General features: G+C 39.3%; 1 protein-coding gene across 9 annotated transcripts in view; it reads right to left on the bottom strand.

Annotated features, from left to right (window-relative positions):
* col11a2 (collagen, type XI, alpha 2) overlaps positions 1 to 21,790 on the bottom strand; it is a 49,171-nt gene that overhangs the window by 8,962 nt on the left and 18,419 nt on the right. For 3 of the 9 annotated variants that reach the window (XM_035940735.2, XM_055017814.1, XM_035940734.2), the window contains 40 exons: positions 18,575 to 19,732; positions 17,080 to 17,199; positions 15,267 to 15,482; positions 14,182 to 14,235; positions 12,838 to 12,879; positions 12,674 to 12,736; positions 12,439 to 12,513; positions 12,129 to 12,215; positions 11,441 to 11,497; positions 11,234 to 11,287; positions 11,014 to 11,067; positions 10,635 to 10,688; positions 10,263 to 10,316; positions 10,086 to 10,139; positions 9,934 to 9,978; positions 9,015 to 9,068; positions 8,073 to 8,117; positions 7,833 to 7,886; positions 7,608 to 7,652; positions 6,659 to 6,712; positions 6,508 to 6,552; positions 6,235 to 6,288; positions 6,069 to 6,113; positions 5,827 to 5,880; positions 5,412 to 5,519; positions 4,856 to 4,909; positions 4,667 to 4,720; positions 4,462 to 4,506; positions 4,195 to 4,248; positions 3,665 to 3,709; positions 3,452 to 3,505; positions 3,220 to 3,273; positions 2,262 to 2,315; positions 1,869 to 2,066; positions 1,564 to 1,617; positions 1,146 to 1,253; positions 896 to 1,003; positions 614 to 667; positions 406 to 459; positions 50 to 157 (listed from right to left, as the gene is read on the bottom strand). In XM_035940735.2, the coding sequence (XP_035796628.2) occupies positions 50 to 157; positions 406 to 459; positions 614 to 667; positions 896 to 1,003; positions 1,146 to 1,253; positions 1,564 to 1,617; positions 1,869 to 2,066; positions 2,262 to 2,315; positions 3,220 to 3,273; positions 3,452 to 3,505; positions 3,665 to 3,709; positions 4,195 to 4,248; positions 4,462 to 4,506; positions 4,667 to 4,720; positions 4,856 to 4,909; positions 5,412 to 5,519; positions 5,827 to 5,880; positions 6,069 to 6,113; positions 6,235 to 6,288; positions 6,508 to 6,552; positions 6,659 to 6,712; positions 7,608 to 7,652; positions 7,833 to 7,886; positions 8,073 to 8,117; positions 9,015 to 9,068; positions 9,934 to 9,978; positions 10,086 to 10,139; positions 10,263 to 10,316; positions 10,635 to 10,688; positions 11,014 to 11,067; positions 11,234 to 11,287; positions 11,441 to 11,497; positions 12,129 to 12,215; positions 12,439 to 12,513; positions 12,674 to 12,736; positions 12,838 to 12,879; positions 14,182 to 14,235; positions 15,267 to 15,482; positions 17,080 to 17,199; positions 18,575 to 19,732 (3,843 nt within the window). The remainder of the gene's footprint in view (positions 1 to 49; positions 158 to 405; positions 460 to 613; positions 668 to 895; positions 1,004 to 1,145; positions 1,254 to 1,563; positions 1,618 to 1,868; positions 2,067 to 2,261; positions 2,316 to 3,219; positions 3,274 to 3,451; positions 3,506 to 3,664; positions 3,710 to 4,194; positions 4,249 to 4,461; positions 4,507 to 4,666; positions 4,721 to 4,855; positions 4,910 to 5,411; positions 5,520 to 5,826; positions 5,881 to 6,068; positions 6,114 to 6,234; positions 6,289 to 6,507; positions 6,553 to 6,658; positions 6,713 to 7,607; positions 7,653 to 7,832; positions 7,887 to 8,072; positions 8,118 to 9,014; positions 9,069 to 9,933; positions 9,979 to 10,085; positions 10,140 to 10,262; positions 10,317 to 10,634; positions 10,689 to 11,013; positions 11,068 to 11,233; positions 11,288 to 11,440; positions 11,498 to 12,128; positions 12,216 to 12,438; positions 12,514 to 12,673; positions 12,737 to 12,837; positions 12,880 to 14,181; positions 14,236 to 15,266; positions 15,483 to 17,079; positions 17,200 to 18,574; positions 19,733 to 21,790) is intronic. The other 6 variants (XM_035940740.2, XM_035940741.2, XM_035940737.2 and 3 more) reach the window with 5 other exon arrangements.

Here is a 21,790-nt window from a genome sequence, read left to right as displayed (position 1 = left end):
ATAAAGATTTTCCTGCTTCTGAATTCCATATTGTGACTTTTAGTTTTACCTGTAGGCCGATTGGTCCTGGGGCTCCTGGGAATCCTCGAGTTCCTTCATCACCTTTAGCTCCAAAAGGTCCCTGCTGGCCCCTCGGTCCAAGCTCTCCATCAGCACCCTGCACCACAGAGGAAGAAAAGCACAGATAAGAACCTGGAGATAAGCACATGCTAGCTGAAAATATTAACTTATTAAACTGTCGATAGTGACTGAATGTTCTGTGTTTTAACTTTGAATCAGAACAGTAATGATCAGTAATGGTTTTTTTAAAACCTTTATCATATTGGTAGCTTTGGAATAAAGTGATATAATAGTGCTGTAGAACAAACTTCCCATTGCAAACTGAATCAAAGAGCTTCTACTTACAGCAGGACCAGGCTGACCGACGGGACCCATTGGACCGGGTGGACCAGGAGGACCCTACCAAAAAACAACAAACAAGCACGAACCAAACAGCAAAACAACAGTGATGTGATAAACAAAGAAGGAGCAGCATTATACAGCTTTCTTTAAACATTACATTGGAAGCAGCACCATCAGAAATAAATATTAGAGCATAATTTAGGTCACTTACATGCTCTCCTTTGGCTCCCTTGGCACCCTTCTGACCATGTTCTCCAACTTCACCCTGAAACAACATTCACATCATGAATGGACAAATAATAATAGCAACAGTCTTATTAGGCTTTTGTCTGATGATTCTGTGTCAAGTTATTTCTTTGTTTTAGTTTCTCAAACCTGAGGATAACAGAGAAGGATATTCTAAACATGACATGTGGGATTTATGCATTAAAAACTCCGTCCATAACTTACTGAGCATCAGAGCGGATTATAAAGGTTACTTTGAGATACTGACCTTGTCTCCATCCTCTCCAGGGACTCCAGGTGGTCCAGCAGGACCAGGCAGACCCACTGGACCCTGCACTCCATCCCGACCTGCTGGGCCAATAGGGCCTTTCTCACCCTTAGGAGATAAAGAAAAAAGGGAGAATCAATAGTTAAGATCTTATCTTTTGCTGACCAGACAATGTCTTTGGAATTTTGCTTTTGATATCAAGCCAAATTCGAGCTGCTGCACATTGTTCAAGAAGCTCCAGAACACTCACACCAACTCCCTTCTCTCCAGCGGGTCCAGGTGGCCCCTGAGGTCCTGGTCTGCCAGGAGGTCCAACAGGTCCAGCAGTACCAGCAGCCCCCCTTTCACCAGGAGACCCCTAGAAAAAATACACAAAGATAGTACCAATTAGAGTAGGTTTTTATTAAGTTAACACTCCATTCTTAAGTTGGATAAGTTACAGCGTACTATTACTACTAACTGAAAACATTATATATCTCTAAATTGCACATTTAAATATTTAAAAAATTAAGATAAAATGATTTATAGTGACAAATACTAAAGATGATACTGACCAAACGCAAAGTAGGTTTGCTACTATAACTGTTTAATATTCTGTAAAGTACGGTATATTTTTGCACCCTGGAAACTTCATGAAAAAGAACAAAATTATAGGGTTTAAAACGTACAGCAGGTCCAGGAGGTCCAGCAGGTCCTTCACTTCCTTTCAGTCCACCACCACCCTGAAGAACAGACCAGAATAATCAGCAATTTCTCAACTGACCTCAGCTGAAAATTTTTATCCACAGGATTTCTTATACATTTTCTATTTTAAGATTTAAAAAAATGTTTCTTAAAGTAACTGTTTGATTAAAGTACCTGGTGATCCATGTAGTATTCTCTTATTATATTTATATTTTATGTCTAATATCTCAATTTAATGTGCAGTATTTCTTGTCATGTGTGATGTTACTTAGATGTTGGTGATACTCACAGGGGTTCCAGGTAGTCCTCTCTCTCCAGGGAAACCTCTCAGTCCTGGAGGTCCGTCTTTACCGGGGCCTCCTGGGGGTCCAGGGTCTCCCTTGGTGCCCTCCTTCCCTGAGGGACCAGAAAGTCCCTGCTCTCCAGGTGGACCTGGGGGTCCAGGATGTCCACGCTCACCCATTGGACCGGTTTCTCCTGATGGACCCTGGGAGGATGGAGATGGAGAGGACAGAGAGAGGAGGAAGATGTTTGAGGAAATGAAGTGGGTGGGCAAAGAAGTGAGATGAATATGGACAGAAAGTGATAGAAGAGAAAAAGGACAAGTTGTATTGTTATGAAAGATGATGGAATTTACTGTATCAGTGGTGAGAAAATTCTGCACCGTGACGAATAAACTCACCTGAGGTCCAACAACTCCAGGAGGCCCAGGTGGACCCATTTTACCTTGGAAACCCTGCAGGAGAAACACTCAATTAACAGAAAACCTAATAAATACAGACCCTCCTTCTTACTGTTAAGAAATGACATAATGCATGTGATCCATATCTCAAATTAAAAATATTTAAACCAACTCTTCTCATAACCTTAATCACAATCTCACTAACTGCATGGTGAAAGTGGAGGTGCAGCAAGAATAAAGCAACTGTTGTAAAGGAAAGAGTGTTTTTCTATTTTGATTTGTCCTTTCAAAACATAGAACACAAAAATATGGTGAAAAACTTTCAACAGGTATTTTATTATTATAGCTATTCTCCAGGAAGCCAACTATTCAAAAAAAAAAAAAAAAAAAGCAGAAATACAGATTCAAACATGCTGGTACACATTGGGAGAATGTGCAGAGCCTTCATTAATTATTTTACAAATAACTTCACTGCTACTGAATTTACTTAGTCATAAAAATGACAACTCTTTGAAGCAGAAGTGGCTGCTGTGGCTCCTTTATGTGCACGTATCAAACTTTCAGCAACTGGTCAGTATTTCTCAGGCTCATTGTAACTGTGTAGCTATGTAGATGGCTGGATTTGATTCTGAAACACAGCTTATATACAGGTACATAGCTGGGATTAATTGCGATCGACCAACTAAGACTGATGTCTTGGAGAATCTAACCCACCTCCAAAGGGTGTCACCATGACGTCTCTACATAAACAGTATGTTTTCCACAGTATAAAATCACTGCTGTAAGTCCTGAATAAGTGAATTAATGAATAGAAATGATAAAACTAACATGAACTGTCTCACTTGCTGCTGGTATATTAATTTACAGTGTTATGGTTTGTTCAACCGTCACCAATTGTCAGTTTAAACAAGTGGAACTATCTTTAAGAGTAGTAAAAAAAAACTACAATCAAACGTACAACTTCTCCTCTCTGGCCAGGATGTCCAGGAAGTCCATCCTTTCCTGGTGGTCCCTGTGAGGAAACATTAATCACAGTTAATTAAATCTATCAGTGTTCTGCCAAACAACCACTAGTTAACATCAAACTAAATATGAAGACAGTGATGGAACAAAGAACTACGATGAACAGCCAAGTGATGCCACTTTGAATGTATACATATAAAGAAACTGGTATTAAATCATTTTCTTACAGGAGGTCCCTTTGGTCCGGGGAAACCATTGGCTCCCTGAGGTCCGGGCAATCCCTGGTAACATGAGATGTGGTACAATAAGAGCATGAAAGGACATCCTCAGAACAGTTCGATGTCGTACAAAAATCTTTATGGGCACAAATTTGAATGTAAGCTTTAGCAAAGTGCTGACCAGCAGGACATGATTCCTTGTAATGAAAATAAGGTGCTCACCCTCTCTCCTGGGGGACCAGAAGGACCATCACTGCCAGATGTCCCCTAATAGGCAACAATAAAAAAGTAACACAATAAATAACTAAATATATGTTTAAAACCACAAACTATTGTTCCTTTCTATATTTGACTTCTTGAGATGAGCTTCACTCATTTCTTAGGCAGGTTATTGTCAGGCAAATATCTAGAGAAATATACAAATGGATCAGACAACTAATGGCATCCAGTGTTTTTGGTAGGGATGGAAAATAATAGCTCTCTGAGGATAAAAATGTCCTAATATATATATAAAAAAATGTTCTGTATCCTTATTTGAAGTGTTGGTGCCACATTGTAGTAAAAATTTAGTAAAAAAACCCATCAATCAACATATTCAGCTTTGAGATTTTGGTTCAGTATAAATACAGAATAATAATGATGAAGACAGTGACATCAGCAATAACAAAACATGAACATCAACAATAGAAAAACATACATATGGACAATGTTTCTTGGTAGAATATGGAAAAAAAATCACTGTATAGATAAACCTTTGCTCCTGGTTTTCCAGTTGCGCCTCTCGGTCCTCTCTGCCCTCTGGGGCCCTGAAGGTCACAAACAGAAGGTCTTACAAATGATAATCAACATGATGCAAATGTAACACTAGCAGCTTTAGTGATGCTGCACGTGGTTAGACGTGAAACAGGCTAAAAATGTAAACTTTCTGGCCTGGTTTGGTTACTGTTTAACATCATGAGCTGACATAAAGCTGAGCTGAACTTTTGAAACTGAATGACTGAATAAATGTGAAATTGTACCGTTGGTCCTCTTTGTCCTCTTGGTCCTGCTTTTCCAGTAAGTCCCTGAAGAAAGAAAGAAAAACAGTTATCGACACAATTACACAGAGCTAAACTGTACACTAGTTGCTCAGTCAATCACTATGTTATGACTGCTTTGATCACTGCTTGTTGGGTGTGAATAGTCTGACTTGTGCAGTGATCTCTCACAGAACCATCATCTCACCCTTGTTCCCTTCTCGCCGTTGGAACCAGGGAATCCGGGGAAACCAAGAGATCCCTAAAAAACAAACCAACATTAATACTGTTTATCACCCTGTGGAAACCTGGTGACCACTAATGTGAAAAAGAATTCATTCTGGATCTAAAAACGAGTCGGTGTGGATGATAAATCCTGTACAGGTGCGTTTCTTACTTTGGGTCCTTGTCTTCCAGGATATCCAGGAAGTCCAGGTACACCAAGTTTACCCTGGAAACACATTTTGACATCATTAATCATAACAAACTGTATCACAATTTGCTTAAATTCAGGAATCTTACTCTCAATGCCAAGTGTAAATGTGAAGCAGCTGATATTATGCTCAGGTGTGCTGTAGCAACACTATCTAGCAGTAAAACATATGACAAAATGTCTTGTAGAAATACTAATGTTAAGTAAAAGGCAGAAACTGGCATACAAAAACATCCTATGAGAAAGCTAAAGAGCTACGCTTCATTCAAATACATTTACAATAATTATAGAATAAATCCTGTCACATCTGTTTCACTGATATAACCACAAGAGGGCAGCACAATGACATTTATTTATGAATTTGGAGAAAATAGAAAATTTCTTATGGAAATTTTCAGTTTTTGGGGAGCAAAAACTTTAAAGTCAGAGTTTCACTTTAAATGAATAATAAAGTAGGAAATGATATTCTGAAGAACATGGAGCTAACAGTGTAATTTTGTTCTGACTGAATAAGTCATACCTTCTCTCCACTAAGTCCAAGTGGTCCAATCTCACCAGGGGATCCAATGCGACCCTTTGGCCCCTCTGGACCATCTTCTCCTCTGGGTCCTGGTACTCCAACCTCACCCTGCCAGCAAGAAGCAAAACAAAACTGTTCAGAATAAATCTATAAGATATGTATGATGACTAACAACTCCGAAAATACAGAAAACTTATCAATATGTTGGGGAATAAGATAAATGCATCAATCAATACAATCTGTCATGAATCCATTCATTATTATAAGAATGAATGATCCAACCAACCAACCAACCAACCAACCAACCAGCCAGCCAACCAGTCAGTCAGCCAGCCAGCCAACCAACCGACCGACCAACCAACCAACCAACCAACCAACCAACCAACCAACCAGTTATTCCATTATTCCATCTTACCCGCTCTCCCTTGGCACCAAAATCTCCTTTAATTCCGGGGAAACCATCTTCTCCCTAAACACAAAAACAAACAAAAACAAAGAACAAAATTTAAACTCAAATTCTTTTACACAAACACCTGAATGTGTCCTGTTCATTTAACATGTTGTTAATGTGCATTGACTTAAACTATGCATATTGATCTGCCATCATTATACAGCTGTCAGTATATTTTAAAGCATTGAACTGTAATAATCACTGACCTTCTCTCCCTTGTGGCCCTTCAATCCACGGATTCCTTGAGCTCCCTGCAATCATATTATCACATAATTAATACAATGAAAGGCTCTGGGATATGAAGTGGGTTCGATTTATCAAAATATTGGAAAAATATTGCTGTTAACTAAATAAGAAATTAAATGTGTTCACCTTGATGCCACGAGGGCCAGGATAGCCAATAGCTCCCTGAGGACCATTGGGACCCTAGATATGGTCAAAGAAAGGATGAGTTTAGAGCCCAATATGTACCTTGAAGAAAATATGTGTATTTTTAAATGAAAAGCTGCAGCCACAAATACACACTTAAAGTAACTGCACTAAAAAAATGTATGTAAGTTCACATTTGACTAAAACTGTTTCAGATGTAACACATTTACTCTGCTTTGAGTAATAATCACTAAGTTTGGTACAATTAACACCCACCTGGTTTCCTTTGGTGCCAGTAGGCCCCTCTTTTCCTGGGTGACCCTGACAAGGAAGGACAGAGAGCTCAAGTCTTAGGAAACATATCCAGTGTTGGTGGATCCAACTTAGTTCAGTTGTAATAATACAAAAAAGAAAAAGACAAACATACAGGAGGGCCATCAGCTCCAGGCATTCCTGGCAGACCTGGTTTTCCAGTGGGACCCTGGAGAAGAAAAACGGATTCTCTTCAGTTCAACACTCCTCATATCTGCATAAAATCTAGATCTAGAATTTAGGTCACATCAGTTAAGCAGATAACAAGTCTGACTGTATTGTTTTGCTTTTCCTGAGCTGGATGAAGGTCTCTGTAATTTTTAGTCCACATGAGAAGATGGTGATATTGTACCTCTTTTGCGAACTTTCTAGCTGACAAGTGCGACACATGGATGACTTTCACAACTAAAACCTGAGTGCACTGATCAGAGATCAGACACATAAAACAATTGTACATTCTATAAAGGCAATGACTGCTGAAACCACAGGCACTTTTTTACGATTGTTTAATGCAACAGGTGCTGGGAGAAGTTTGTTTCAGAGTGTGAAGCTAATCCGGCTGTAGCTTCATATTTAACTGACAGGTATGGGAGTGACATTAATCTTCAGATGTTTTAAGGTCTGCAGGAGTGACGGACACCAATAAAAATCAGCAAACAGTATTTATATATTAAATTGTAATTTATAGATATGCTGTACATGGCATGCTATGTTACATCTAATAGGGAAATCTTTGATGAAGGTGCATCTGCTCATAATGTTCAGACCCTTTCAATAAAAATATCATATGTTCCATCTCTGTGAGTTATTTGATGACTTGTAAACATTTATTTACATGTATTTGTCAACGTAAACTGAAAAAAATATTTTCAAAAAGTCTTTTAAGATTGGTTAAGTTTGACTTTCTGGAACATTCATTTTTAGAGTATAAACAATGAAATATATGTCTTACTTGACAAAGAGTATATAAATAAAATACACATCACTATCACTTTTGTAAAATCATTCATCACATTATGTAAATAACATAAACGATATTGTACTGTAAATTTCTGTTCCCTTACTTTCTCTCCAGGAGGTCCGATGGCTCCCTGAGGTCCTGGCATTCCCTGAAAATAAAAATAAAAACAACACGGGACATTTGCTTAATGTGTGGCATAAGTACAGTCTCAACATTACAGTTTCCTATTATCTCTGTGTGCATGTTCATGGTCTTTTGCATAAAGTTACTTAGTGAAAGAGATTAATTTCACAGGCATGTGACTCTGGCCAGCTGTTCTCAGTCTCACCTGAGTTCCTGGGGTTCCCTGCTGACCTGGAGGTCCTGGTTCACCTTGAGGACCCTGAAAGACGGAAACACAACAAGATAAAGTGGTGACTCATTCAAAGAAAACAACATGGCAAAGTGACGAAGAAGAGAGAATCTATCTAGAATGATCCATAAGAAAAGTTATGAGTTCTGATTTAAATTGTTCTCAATTATCTGTAGATTAAAAAGTAAAAGTATTCAGATTACAAGTGTTACTGACCAAGTTTCCTTTGGGACCATGGGGTCCATCATTTCCTCGTACACCCTGAGAAGAGAAGAACAGACAAAAGTTATAAACACCTCAAACACAGTTTCATATATTAATAACAGGCACACAGTCAGTATCTATCCATAATACTTTTGGCAGTGGGAACTACAACTGTCTCTGCTAATGTCTTGCTCAGTGTCACTTACAACAAATTATAGATGTAGATGTCATTAGTGTATTTACATTTGTGGGAATCAGCAGGCACTTACACACTGCTGCTTAAATGGGAAGTTTTACACATAAACGACCAAGAATCGCACAAAATCTCTTGTAAATGAGTAACATCCCTTAAGGGAAGCATTAGTTTGGTTCCAAAGTCGTCATGTTTGAAAATTAATAAATGTGGGGGAGTGGAGAGAAAAAAAGTGACATTATCAGACCTCTGTGTGAAGTTAGCAGCTTAAAGCTACACAAACTGACATCAACACAACACACAATCCCCTAACAAAATGTGAACAGTCAGCAGGCGTCTGGTTTTCACATGCAAAAAAAAAGAATGTTTGGCATAAAAAGACAACATCCTTGGTTCTGCTGCATCATTTTTGCCTATTGTGAATCGGATAATGATGTCAAAGTGCAATGCTACATCAGCGGAGTGCTCTTTTACAAGCCAAGCTTCAGCAAAATAGCTCGAGCACATATAAATATAAAGCTGGTGTCAAATGGATAGTTGGGACTTGGCTACCTGAACGCTGGTTTCTGCTGAGTGTCCTGGTAAGGAGATTGTGGTAACACTACATGTTCATTTTTAGATGATTGGATATCCCCGTTTTTATATGCGACTACAGGGTGTTGTTTTAAGAGGTGCCGTGGGTGTTTGGTGGTCAGAGACGGATAAAACAATACTGCTAAAATCATAGCAGCACAGTGTGGTTTCACATTGTTTTTACTCACAGGAGGTCCAGAGATTCCAGGAGGACCTTTAGGTCCGAGCAAACCACGAGGTCCCTAGAAACACACACACAAGGACACATAAGAGACAGACAGAAACACATGAAAGCTGAGATCAGGCAGTAAAAATATGCACTATAGTGGAAATATCCTAATGGAAATAGAGCTGTATGTAAAAAATGTATAAAGAGAGAGAACTCACTGGTATGTAATGTGAAAAAATAAATATTTGCAGCACCAACTCTTAAAAAAGGTACCAACAGGTGAACTGCCTTTCTTAAGTTTCTTGAATTCAATTACAACTTAATAGTCTTATGTATTGGTAATTGTTGTTTATCACTGTGTTACACATACAATACGTACAAATGTTTGGGATCACTTTGAAATGTCCTTATTTTTGAAAGAAAAGCGTTTTTTTTCCAGTGAAGATAACATTAATCAGAAATACAGTCTAGACATTGTTAATGTGGTAAATGACTATTCTAGCAGGAAACAGCTGATTTTTAATGGAATATCTCCATAGAGGTACAGAGGAACATTTCCATCAACCATCACTCCTGTGTTCTAATGCTACATTGTGTTAGCTAATGGTGATGAAAGGCTCATTGATGATTAGAAAACCCTTGTGCAGTTATGTTAGCACATGGATAAAAGTGTGAGTTTTCATGGAAAACATGAAATTGTCTAGGTGACCCCAAACTTTTGAACAGTAGCGTAATTACAGTGAAGATCCCCTAAACTATCACAGGTATGACGGCTATCAAGCAACAGGTGCAGAGGCAATAATATAAGGTATGAGATGGATGGACAAAGGTGTATTTTAGGAAGCTATTTATAACAGAGACAGCGAACACACAAATGGCATATAAATAGAAAACAAAAAGAGATATAACATCAGCTGGGTTGTCATGGAAACACTCACTGGTTCACCTGGGAGACCCCTGGGTCCAACATCTCCGTCGTCTCCCTACAAACACACAGAAACAACTTGTTAAGGATGAAAAGATGCAGATGAACAGATACGGGGCGATGCAAAGAAACAGAATTTCAGATTCTTTTCTCATATCTACGTACCCGCTCTCCGTCCTCTCCTTGGGGTCCAGGTGGTCCCATTGATCCTGTGTCACCCTGATAAGATGAAAGAGTGGAGGAGTGAGCAAGCACAGCAGCAAACATTTAAGTAGTAGGAGTCATGTGTCATAAATAATTAAGGACAATCTATCTCCTTAATATCACAGCTATTTGACTCACCCTGTGCCCTTTGTCACCAGGTAAACCAGGAAGACCATCAAAACCACGGTCGCCCTGAGAGAGACACACACATAATATATTACTACTGTAATTTAGAAGGTATCACAAGTGAACTGATGTCTTAATGGTGACTTTGGATTTTTGATTTGTATGCAGCAGTGGTTTTAGGATCCTACAAAAAGTGTGTGATTAAATTCTAGACTTTGGGAGGGGATGATATGCTTCAATTTAAGGCAACATATTTAATGCTTTGTGATTGGTAAGGACACAATATCAATATTTCATTCTTCATATTGGGAGGACTACAACCTAAGAGTGGAGAGCATTGCTTTTGATGATGTCCATTACATAGTGACATTCTAGAGAGGGCACCTTAATTCCAGTCTCTCCTGGCATTCCCCTGGCACCATCAGCTCCAGCACGACCCTGTTAGGAAGAACATGTAAGTTTAGCACTTGTAAAACATACATCTTCAGTTTTGACTGGGCATCCTTAGATATAGATCATTTAAACAAGACTGTAAGAGGAGGTCTAAATTCACAAAAATCAATCTTGAACTTCTGGAGGTGCCAAGACCTTCTCATGGCAGATTTGTTATCAGTTAAAATATAACAAGTCTGTGCGATGTAATGTATTTAACTAGTAGCACACCCTGATTCAATCTGAGAAACAATAGTTACTTCATTATACATGTCATTTTTTGGATGGCAAAAAACAGAGTCAAACAGCAGCTTCATCTGTTCATACTCACTCTTCTTCCTGCTTTGCCTGGAGGTCCCATCAAACCCTGGGTTCCTCTGGGCCCCTGACAAATAGATTAGATGCCTGTGATTAATGCGATCTCACACATCTAAGCTAAGAGAATCTAATTAAAGCATAATACAGTGCAGTAAAAGTCAGCACATTGCAATATTTTACATACAATCTGGTTAAATGATGGCTGAGAAGTGTGGTTACAGCCAGTGTTTTACCTGAGGACCGGGGTCTCCACCTTCTCCTTTCAAACCAGGACTTCCTGGACTTCCCTGAAACAGACACAAACATCATCGCAGAAACTGTCAAACATTTCATTCCTCTAAAAGACTATGTCATGTAGAGTCAAAGGAAACAAAAACTACATATTATCAGATAAACATTCATGGCATGAACAGGTAAAGGTTCAAATGACATGAACATACCAGGGGTCCAGGGCGTCCAGTGAATCCCATCGGTCCAGGAGGTCCTTTCAGAGCCATCTGGAGACAACAACACCTCAAAATCAGCAATCATAGAGATGCAGAGCTGCTCAGAATGGTAATGCAGGGAGAAAGGAAAATCTCCTTTCATGCTTCTTTTAAATATTCCTGGATGAGAACCTCAGGTGATTGTTGATGTTGCTATGAAGTTATGGACTTGCAGCCCAGAGTTTTTCTCTGCTGATTTTGTGTTATTAACTGTCACTGTCACTCAGTAATGAATTGATAAATTTGCTTATGCTGCTTATTAGTACTTTTAATGCAGTTTATTATGCACTGAAGGTAATTGCTGACATTAATACCTACATAAAAATAAATATTTTAACAGGTTGTATACATATTTTATTCTATGTATTTTGCACCATAATATTAGTTGTGTAGGTAAGCTAGCTGGGCATATTTGTCAATTTCAAAACAGCTGTTTTAATTGAAGAAAATATGTAATATTCACAGTAAATAAGTGTATCATTATCCACCAAATCGTATGTACATACATTTTATGATACATCTAGGGACACAAACCTTCAAAGACAGTAACAATGTTGAGCAACTACAATGTGTCAAGAATCCACTGACATGATAATTTGCAAAAAATAACTGCAAAGTGGAATTGTGAGAAGTGAAAACTGACCCTGGCCTGAGACAAGATGGCTGCTGCCTGAGCTTCCTGTGCAGAAACAACAGGACCCTTATCTCCTCCACTCTGCCCAAAACGGAACTGCAAAAGGAAAAGGAAACAGCATTCAGACTAAGTGTCAGAACAATATATAGATATTTAAAAACACTTATCACCAAGCAACTGCAGCAGCTGCATGTACAGACAATACGGCATTAATCCTAATGTTATGTCTTAAAGGTATCCACAAACCATTTGTTCATGTTGGAGAACACCTGGAGAGCGCCCATTTCTGATGAAGGAACAGAAGTTAAAGGTGACTTACAGGCAGCATGACTGAGGTTCCAGGAGGTCCAGGGACTCCATCAGCTCCAGGCAGACCAGCTTTACCAGGAGGCCCCTGCAGGATGGAGAGAGGGAGATGTGAGCTCTCAAAACATTTTGTAAATCACATGTACTTATCTGCATCTGCAATGATCAGCCGTGTCTCAGAATCAGCAATGCATGGATTCAGTGTCTCTACAAACCTGCACTTCTTCAGATAAAGAGAAAGCACTCACCCTCTCTCCAGGGTCACCAACAGAGCCAGGAGGTCCAGAAGAGCCAGGAGGTCCAGTAGGACCCTGACAGAGGAGGACAGGCAGAGGTAAAGTTTTCTTCAGTGTAAAGGGCAGGTTGATTTCAGCATTAAATGGGAAATCCAGAATAATCTTCAATGACTTACAGCAGGTCCCTCAGGTCCTGGAGGGCCTTCAATCAGCATACCCTGCAAAAGTCAAAATAAGTCCAAAATGTTATTTGTGAAGCCAGAAACATGATAAAAGAGACACAGAAGCCTGTACATTACAGTAATCATTGCTGTATTAATCAGACTCAACTGATTTTGAGTGGTAACATCTGCTTGTTTGTGATAAAGTTTAACCAGTACGACTTCTTTTAACTGAAAAACGTGTTTGGCTATTGGAAGATGTACCCCTTTCAAGAGCTGCACATGGGGTAACAAAGACAACATTTTAGGAGGGAAATATGCACTTAATGAAAAATCGGTCTAGATATAAGATGGAAACATACTCAGTTTCTTAGCTGGTTTACAAAGAAACTTTGATTTGCCACCATCTTCTAGTAGGGATTCACCAACATTAATGCCAGGTCTGACCACGACAGTGTAGCTAACAATCATACAACAACATGGAATATTAATCTTACAAATGAAGAAATGTGAAGAGGAAAAAAAACATGTATATAGTTTAATGTTCACATAAAACATTAAGGCTCAGAGAGTCTTCATCAACCCTACAATAATAAAGACATTTACTTACTTACTTTTCAATACATAGAATAATAACACTAAAACTTATCTCTTTATTGAAAAGCATATATAAGCCACAAAAAGCACTGAAGTTACTGTGCACACTTTTGGACTAACTGATGGTTCAGATCATTTATTCTCTCCTGTTCTTCTTCTGCTGCTGAACAGGTACTGATGGAAGATCTATCTGGTTTCAACCTTAAAGTGTACTATTATTAGTAATGTCTGCTTATAGGTGGATCTTGTTGCATTTACAGATAATTTGATGCTGTGTTACACCTGTTGCTTACAGATTCAACCATAAATAAGTGCTGTTTGCAAATGCTACTTATAAATGCAGTTCTTTCAGCCACATTTTCATGTACACAGTGATAAGGAGCAGAGTAGAGAAAGACATGGACAAAAAGTTTAAGCAGTGTCCCTACCTCCTGGAAAAATTGTTCATTTATTGTCTTCCTTCTTTCCTACCCACTTGAATTTTATTATAAAACAGGTATGATTCTTCTGCCATAGTAGCATTTCACAAAGTAATAATTATGTGTTCCACTTATATCACAATCTTATCATTAACTACTGTGAATATAGCACATGAATGATAAGCAAAAGCCTGGAAGTTACAAAAGCAAAACTGGAAGGTCACTGGTGCCTGAAGCTTCTGGAAAAAATGACTATGATTTTTTGTTTTCTTTCTGTCACAGACTCATCCAGTCTGAATACACCTGTTCAGGAAAAGCTGCTTGAAGACAGTTAATAACTCACAGGCTCCAGGACGGCAGGTTCTCCTTTCTCTCCTTTGTGGCCTCTAACGGCGGCCTGAGGAAAACACACATGTAGCCAACAACACAGCACAGTCAGTACAGAGGCACTCACACACAAACCCAAAGAAAGAAACAGAAACACACCAACTGACAGCATACGTCAGCTTTGTTGACTGCATACGCTGCAGAGACATTCACATTAGTTCACCACATTACAGTACCATTGATTCAGTGCTTCTCCAAAGTGCTGGTCCATTACTTGAAGGCTGTTTTTTAATCATCTGGGCTTAGCACCACTAAATGAAGCCATACACTGAGATAAATGGCATTCAAGAGAAAGGATGCAGCAGTTTATTACTGTTGCACTTCCAAATTCCATTTATGCAGAGTATGTGGCATCTCAGTTACTGCTTGGGTTTATTAGCATCCCCAGTAGCTTCTACCACAATGATAGCGCTACTTCCTGGGGTCCTGAGTTGCTCACTATACAATGTATAAAATAAAACCCATTTCAACCACTGATGGAGAGACTAGGCCTTGAAATGCATTCAAATGATTCTCTGTGACTGATTGAGTTTGCCTGGAACAAAATTACATTCATAGATATAATGGTGGGCATCACACTGTGGGTGGGAAACTAAAACAGATAAAATGAGTCGGGGTGGACTGAAGATTCATTTAGGAAGTCAGATCTAAATAACTAACTACTGTCAAAGTTATAGCTGGTCCTGCTGAGCTTTCTAAATGAATTAATAACTTTTATCTAAGTCCACACTTGAGTGCTACAGGAAAGGCAGTTATGGGTACATCCCATCTGTGTGCCAGTTTAAAGGAGAGTTTTCTACTACGTGTTAATATAGTTCATCCTGGCTAAGATCGATTGGTCTGAGCATTAAAAAAAACACAAACACACACACAAATACGCACAACGGCATTTGGCACAAGGCAAACTCAATGAAGTCATTTGAGAGGACTTTGAATACAATTCAACAAAGACTAGAATTCAGAGTTGGTTGAAAGTGATTCTGTATCTCTGGCTTTGTTTTTTTGTTTTTTGTTTTTTGCCTCTGAAGCAAAACTACTTACGCCTCCCTCGTCTGTCACAGCGGACAGGGCGGGGCCCATGTTGGCATCGACTTCTCCAGTCTCCGGTAATGGGTCATTGTAGTCCCTGTAGGAATAGTCGTATTCCTTAAGGCCCAGGTCCCCAGTCACATACTCCTCAGTGAAGACCTCCTCGCCCACGCCGCCTGCCTTGGTGGCATCTACCTCCTGTCCCCCCAACGCCGGGTCCACCTGGGGCTGCGTTTGGGTTTATCAGAGCCGTAACGGGACAGACAGAGGGGCACGAGAGAATGATTCAAGCAAAGGAAAATACAGATGCAAGAGGAGGAAAGAACAGTCAGAGAAGGACGGAGAGATGTGCAGGATGGGGAAATGTTAGTGAAAGAGAAATATAGAATGAATCAGTTGGGGAGTAAAAGAGGGAAGCATATGGAAAGCAATAAGTCTTACCTTTTCGTAAATAAACAGTGATACATGGACAGACAACAAAAAGACATCTGGCAGACTTGATTCTTTTAAAGGTAAATTATGGATAATCAGGTTTATCCTGCAACCCTAAATCTGATGTTAATCATCTATGGCTTAGATTATAATTGTATGTTTTCACCAAAGCATCATTATCAGCTTGTGTGTGATGGTCAACTGAGTTCTCCGAATTTGTCCAGGTATATTATCTAACATTAAAAGGTTTGGGTGAAAAGAGGGACATTTTTAATGTCAAGGTCATGCTTGTACAGTCCATGAACACACAGAACTGATATGAAACACTGTGAAAACATCCTGCTGCTATGTTCGCTGCTATGCAAAGCAAATACTATGTTATTTTCTTTTTTTTACTTACCATGGATGTTTTAAAAACAAATGAATCCAGTGGTATATACTGTACTGTTATCTCATATAATAATGAATAATATCTCTTAAGCAGTATCATAACAAATTATCGATACTGTTTGCATTTTTTCCTAAAATACATCTTACCAAACTGAAAATTTCTCTCCAGAACAGAAGCAATAAACATTCTGATGATCAAAATCGTAAAACAAAACACAGTCATCAAAGTTAGCAAATGTAGATGTAATGGTGAAGAAGACAGTATGGATTATTGTCAAAACAAATGAACTGTGAGAAACAGATCAGAACTGTGAGAAAGTAATTCTCAAATTCTGTCAGTTTAGGGCTGTGAAGAAAGCCTCAGCAACTAGTGTATTCTCGAGTTCAGTCAGATTATTCTGTCAAACAGAATGCATTATATTCATCCCCCTTTGTTGCTGCAGTTAAAAATGCACATTAAATATTCTTATGTGGATCCCTTTTTCACAAGATCTTTGTTCTTATGTCAAGATGACAACCTGATCAACGAAGGATCTTGAGATGAGAACAAAACAGGAATCTTGCTGTTAGGGAAAAGGGGAACCACACAAAAATGTTTGATGACACAAGCAGATGAATGTGGTGCATTCTCTTTTGAAAAAGGTTTTCTGTTATGTCTTGTCATGTGGCATCGGTGCCAACAAAACAGTGATATGTGGTTAGAAAAGTGCGAGGGGAGACACAGAGCTCTAACTACTTGGTTAAACTACGAAGACTGGGCTCACCACCACACAGGTATAGCATCATCTCTTCCCTTTGGTGATGGAAGCCTCTTGAATGAAGGCGACTATTCATGTTTTTGTCAGAGGTGATTATTATCTTCTGCTGTATTTTAATATGCAAATTATTATATCTGTAGATGGTATTTAATTTACACGTTATTTAAAAAAGTTTTCTGTTGGTCTTCTTTGACTATTTCATGTCTTGATGTGTGTCACTGATCAGTGTGTCATTTTCTTTTTACCTGTACAGAGTTCTCTTCTTGTCCAATCACCTCACCCTCTGGCAGTGGGACTGTCTCCTCATAGTAATAATCAGTCTCTGTAGGGGTGTGGCCAGCCTCAGAGTATTCAGTGTCTACATCCTGATTGGTCAAGTGGACATGAAGTGGGGAGCAGGGAGGAAGTAAGCAGATTTGATTGGGAGAGCGTGGTTAGTTCAAAGTCTGCTTCCCAGTGACGATGAGTTAAAAGAAGAAAATGGAACACATCATCAAAATTGTGGTTGCCAGAGGCATGGAACTTGTTGTGGCAACTCACATTTTTAAAGTTGCAAGGATTCATTTAAGGAAAGAAATTTCAGATAGCTTCAGTGTCTCTGTGACTATAAATTTTGCCAGATGCAAGATTTAGGGAGTCACTGAGACTACTTTGCTGAGATTTCTTTCCATTTTACTGTGGAACCATTTTAGCTTTTTAAAGCTCATAAGCCAAGATTCATGAAAGGATGAAGTCTGCTCTTGTTGGAAGTAGAAATGGGACCCTCTAGCCATCCCTTCATACGAAAACATCAGAGCTTGATGCTTTGGGATGTCTAGTTTCACCCAAGACTAGAAAACAGAGAGACAACCCCGATCAGCAGCCTCACAGAACACGCTTCAGTTGTTTTAGAGTAACGGTTATCCCATGATATACATTTTTCAGAACCCACTGATGACCATTAACCTCATGTCCCTTCACCTTGAAGCATGTTGGCTTCACTTTAGACTACATAATGAAACTGAACATCTAATAAAAGCATGCTTAAAGCTTGCTTTTAGTTTCTGTGAAGCTGCTTTATTCATACTTGATACAAAATGAAGAGACAGGAAGACAGATGTCAGAGAGAAAACACAGGTACTTAAAAAACAAAGAGAGAGAATGTGACAGGGAAGTTTTGTTGTGTTGCACATGTGTAAAATGTGATAGCGTTTGTGTTTTCTCAGTTTAAGTTTAAGATCCCATAGAAATCCATGCTCATTCATCTGACTAGTAATTAATAGTTTCCCTGGAAAGACAGAGACGGAGTGCTGGAGCGTATTCAGGTGCTGAGATCCAGTTTTGAGCAGCTTGAAGGTAGGAGTATCAAGTGAAGTAAAGAACAATGAAACTGTACAGTTAGCCATGCTTCAATGTGCACCGCTGTACCATATCATATGGAGAAGTTGGGGTGATCGTGAAGATCATATGATATATGAACAGAGGAGAAAGTGACCAGCTTGGTATGAACCAGCTTCCATTCTGAAGACCAGATTGTTGCGCCATGAAGGATTTGCATCAAAATTTACAATTCCAGCCATTTACTGGAACAACAAACTGTTCATAAAAGAGGCCGCCCAAAACTGTCAACATTAAAAATATCAAGTTTCACAAAAATTTTGTTGCAGATCCTGGATGATGTAAAGAGCTGGTGAAGAGGATGGAAGGATGGAACATACAACTCTGGACATTCTGACTCAAACATGAGCCCTCCTGTTGTACCTGTTGATAACCGTTGGTAACTTTCTTCGCTGGGACCGCAGTTCCACTCAGCACAGTCTTGCCAAATGGTGGGAAAGGTTTGTGCTGGGATTTGACATTAATGTCCACAAGAGCCTTGGATTTCGTGGGTCTGGGTGGTGTGGGCCGGACAGGGGCAGCTGTTGGAGCTACTTTCGTTGGGATGGAAAACTTCTTGACAACACTCTTGGCTGTTTTGCTCACCGTTGCTTTGACCAGAGGGACTTTGGTGACCACAGTTTTAACTTTGGTAACCTCTTTGACCTCTGCCTTCCCTTGGGTTTTTGCTGCTGGAGCTTTAGTAGCCACAACCTTTGCCGCTTTTGTAGGTTTAGGTGCCTTAGTAGCTTCTACTTTGACAGCTGTTTTAGCTGCAGTGACCACAGTCTTTTCTACTTTAACAACTTTCTCAGTCTTTGTTTTTGTAGTGGTTTCAATTTTTGCCTGATTTGCCGCTCCATTGCCAACAGCTTTCTTTTCTACCACAGTAGTAACTTTGGTGTTGCCATTAGCCTTAGCCTCACCATTGACTTTATTCTCAGCTTTGCCATTGACTTTGACTTTAACTTCTTTAACCTCAATGGTAGTTTTGCCATTTCCGTTGGCTTTCTTCTCTGCTGTAGCTTTGCCATTGCCATTTCCATTTGCCTTAGACACAACAGTGGCTTTTCCATTGGCTTTCTTTTCTGCGGAGGATTTTGCGTTTCCATTAACTTTCTTTTCAGCTACAACCTTGCCGTTTCCATTCACTTTGGGCGCAGCTGTAGGCTTGGCCGCAGCTGTAGCTTTGCCATTGCCATTAGATTTTGCTGCTGATGCACTTCCATTGCCGTTGCCGTTGGCTTTAGTTGCACCATTTGCTTTCTTTTCAGCGGCTGGTTTACCATTGCCGTTCTTGGCTGGGGAAGCTGTGGGCTTAGATTTAGCAGTTGCAGTTGGTTTGATTTTAGACAAGAGGATCTCTACAGCAGTGGGTTTTGCTTTAGGTGTCTTGGCTGTGGAAGACTTTGAGACTTTGGTGGGCATCGGCGGCTTGACTACAAGTTTGTATGGTCCAGTCTTGGCTGCTTTAGCTGGAGTGGGTTTGACTTTTACAGGGGTGGACTTAGTGGGGACTGCATTTCCATTGAGTTCCTTCTTCTAATAGCCATGATTTTTGTTTGGTTTAGATATTGTTTGGTATGTAAAAGTGCATATTGACATAGACAGGGAGAGAGAGAGTGGAAGATAAAGATACATGGAGGGGTTGGGAGGGGGATGAAAAGCACAAACAAGGGATGGACAGAAGGAGAGAGAAAGACAAGAGTGGTTGTTTTGAGAAACAATGACATAAAGATGGCTAAGGCTCGGATGATTTACTGAGACTGTACAGGCATTACTGGATACAGCAGAGGATTAATAGAGTACAAGTTTTAAAAACACATCTAATAAAGAACCAATCCTAAAAAAATCCATTGAATTCACACAGCACAGGCATTTGAGAAATTCTATGTATTTGACTCAAGTTATTTGAAATGTTTTTGCTGATCTCTCCAGTAATGCCATTCCCAATATTAAATGACAAAGCAGGATCATTGTGCAATAAGAACTGGAGGCCGTGGTTTGGCAGAGGCACTGAGGGTGTGACTGATCAGGTAAAGCTGGCTGCTGGACACACACACAGATTTTACAGACATACAAGCACAAAACATACGAATCACTGATGCACTGACCTGCTGTGCTATAACACACTAAGCAGTCCAACTGTAAGACAGAGAAGATTGCTGCTGTTTAGCCATGCAAAAGAAGCAGCACAGACGCCAGGCTGGTATGCAGATGCATGTTAGTCACATAGAACCACAAAATATAAAGTACTGTACATTATTAATTCTTACCAAACATGCTGCTGAAATACGAATACATGCAAATTAAAATTGCATACACATAAAACAATCCCCCACATAATATAGTGTGACGTTAAAACAGGCTATTAAGGGGAAAATACACTTCTCAGATATGCAATACACAAACAGATTCAAAGGAGACAGACTGTGGCATACATGCAGGTCATGTATGCCATACACAGGTCAGATAGCATGAATGTATTTACCAACACAAAAACATGTGCATTGATATTCCCATGTTGACTGAAAAATTGGGATGCAAAAGTTGAGTAGATGCATGCGGTGACTTCCTTCAAAACAATTAAGAAATCATGCAAGTGACAGGATCTAAAGACACCCTGTAAAGTAGCCTGGTTGTACAGGAAATCAGTGTTCTGTTTTTTGTGATCAACTGTGGCACTAAATGTGTGGGGTTTGTTCTAAAAAAAACCCAAAACAACATGCAATAAATAAGGGTGAGAAATTTCAAACAACCACAGGAAAGCATTTGAAAACCAAATAATTATGCTGCTCTATGATTATCAATTGAACACCCATGATGTGACAAACCCCACCTATAGTCTTACAAGACTATTTAGATCAGATTAAAACTTGGCTACTCTTTTCTCTAACTTGTATTTGCATGTGGTCACTTTGTCATCAAAGATAAAACAACCAGTCATCATGTAATCTGTTGTGTTGATATGTGATGTTAACAGATCCTCAAATTTAAGCCTTAAATGATTTTAAGTAAACTGTCTCACGTCCAATTTCTGTGATTATCAAATGACAGGGTATTTACTGGTTCTTATTACATGGTTGAGATAATTTCATAGCTTTTTTTCTTGTAACATGTGCTGAGACAGTTTTGTGAAACTCTTCCTCCTTAAATTCTCAAAAGGCTTTTGGAAAAAGGTACTTTGGTTAGGATGAAGGTAGAAGAGGACAGGACATAAATATGAAGTAGGAGTGCATACTGGAATACTGAGTGGATGAGGATTTGAGAGAAAACTGCATGTGTGTATGACAACACAGCTGCACCTTCACCTCCCCAGTGCCCCCATTTGGCCACATATGAACACACACATATATATATATATGACAACACATAAATGACATGAGGACAAAAAAACAACACAAGGAGCAAAGTTAATCCTGTGTGATGGAGATGGTGGTGATTAGGTGGATGTGTAAGAAGTCAATCCAGATTATAGAAAAGGCGAGATGCAAATAAAACGAGGGAGGTATGGAGTGATGAGGGACGAGAGAGGCATCCGGAGTGCTAAAAGTGAAAAGTTTCAAACAATTGTTTAAGGAAACACTGAATGGGAATTTA

This window comes from Amphiprion ocellaris, chromosome 15 (genome assembly GCF_022539595.1).
Source record: "Amphiprion ocellaris isolate individual 3 ecotype Okinawa chromosome 15, ASM2253959v1, whole genome shotgun sequence".
NCBI classification, from domain to species: Eukaryota; Metazoa; Chordata; class Actinopteri; family Pomacentridae; genus Amphiprion; species Amphiprion ocellaris.
Note: the sequence above shows the minus strand (reverse complement) of the source record. Positions and strands in the feature narration are given on the sequence as shown.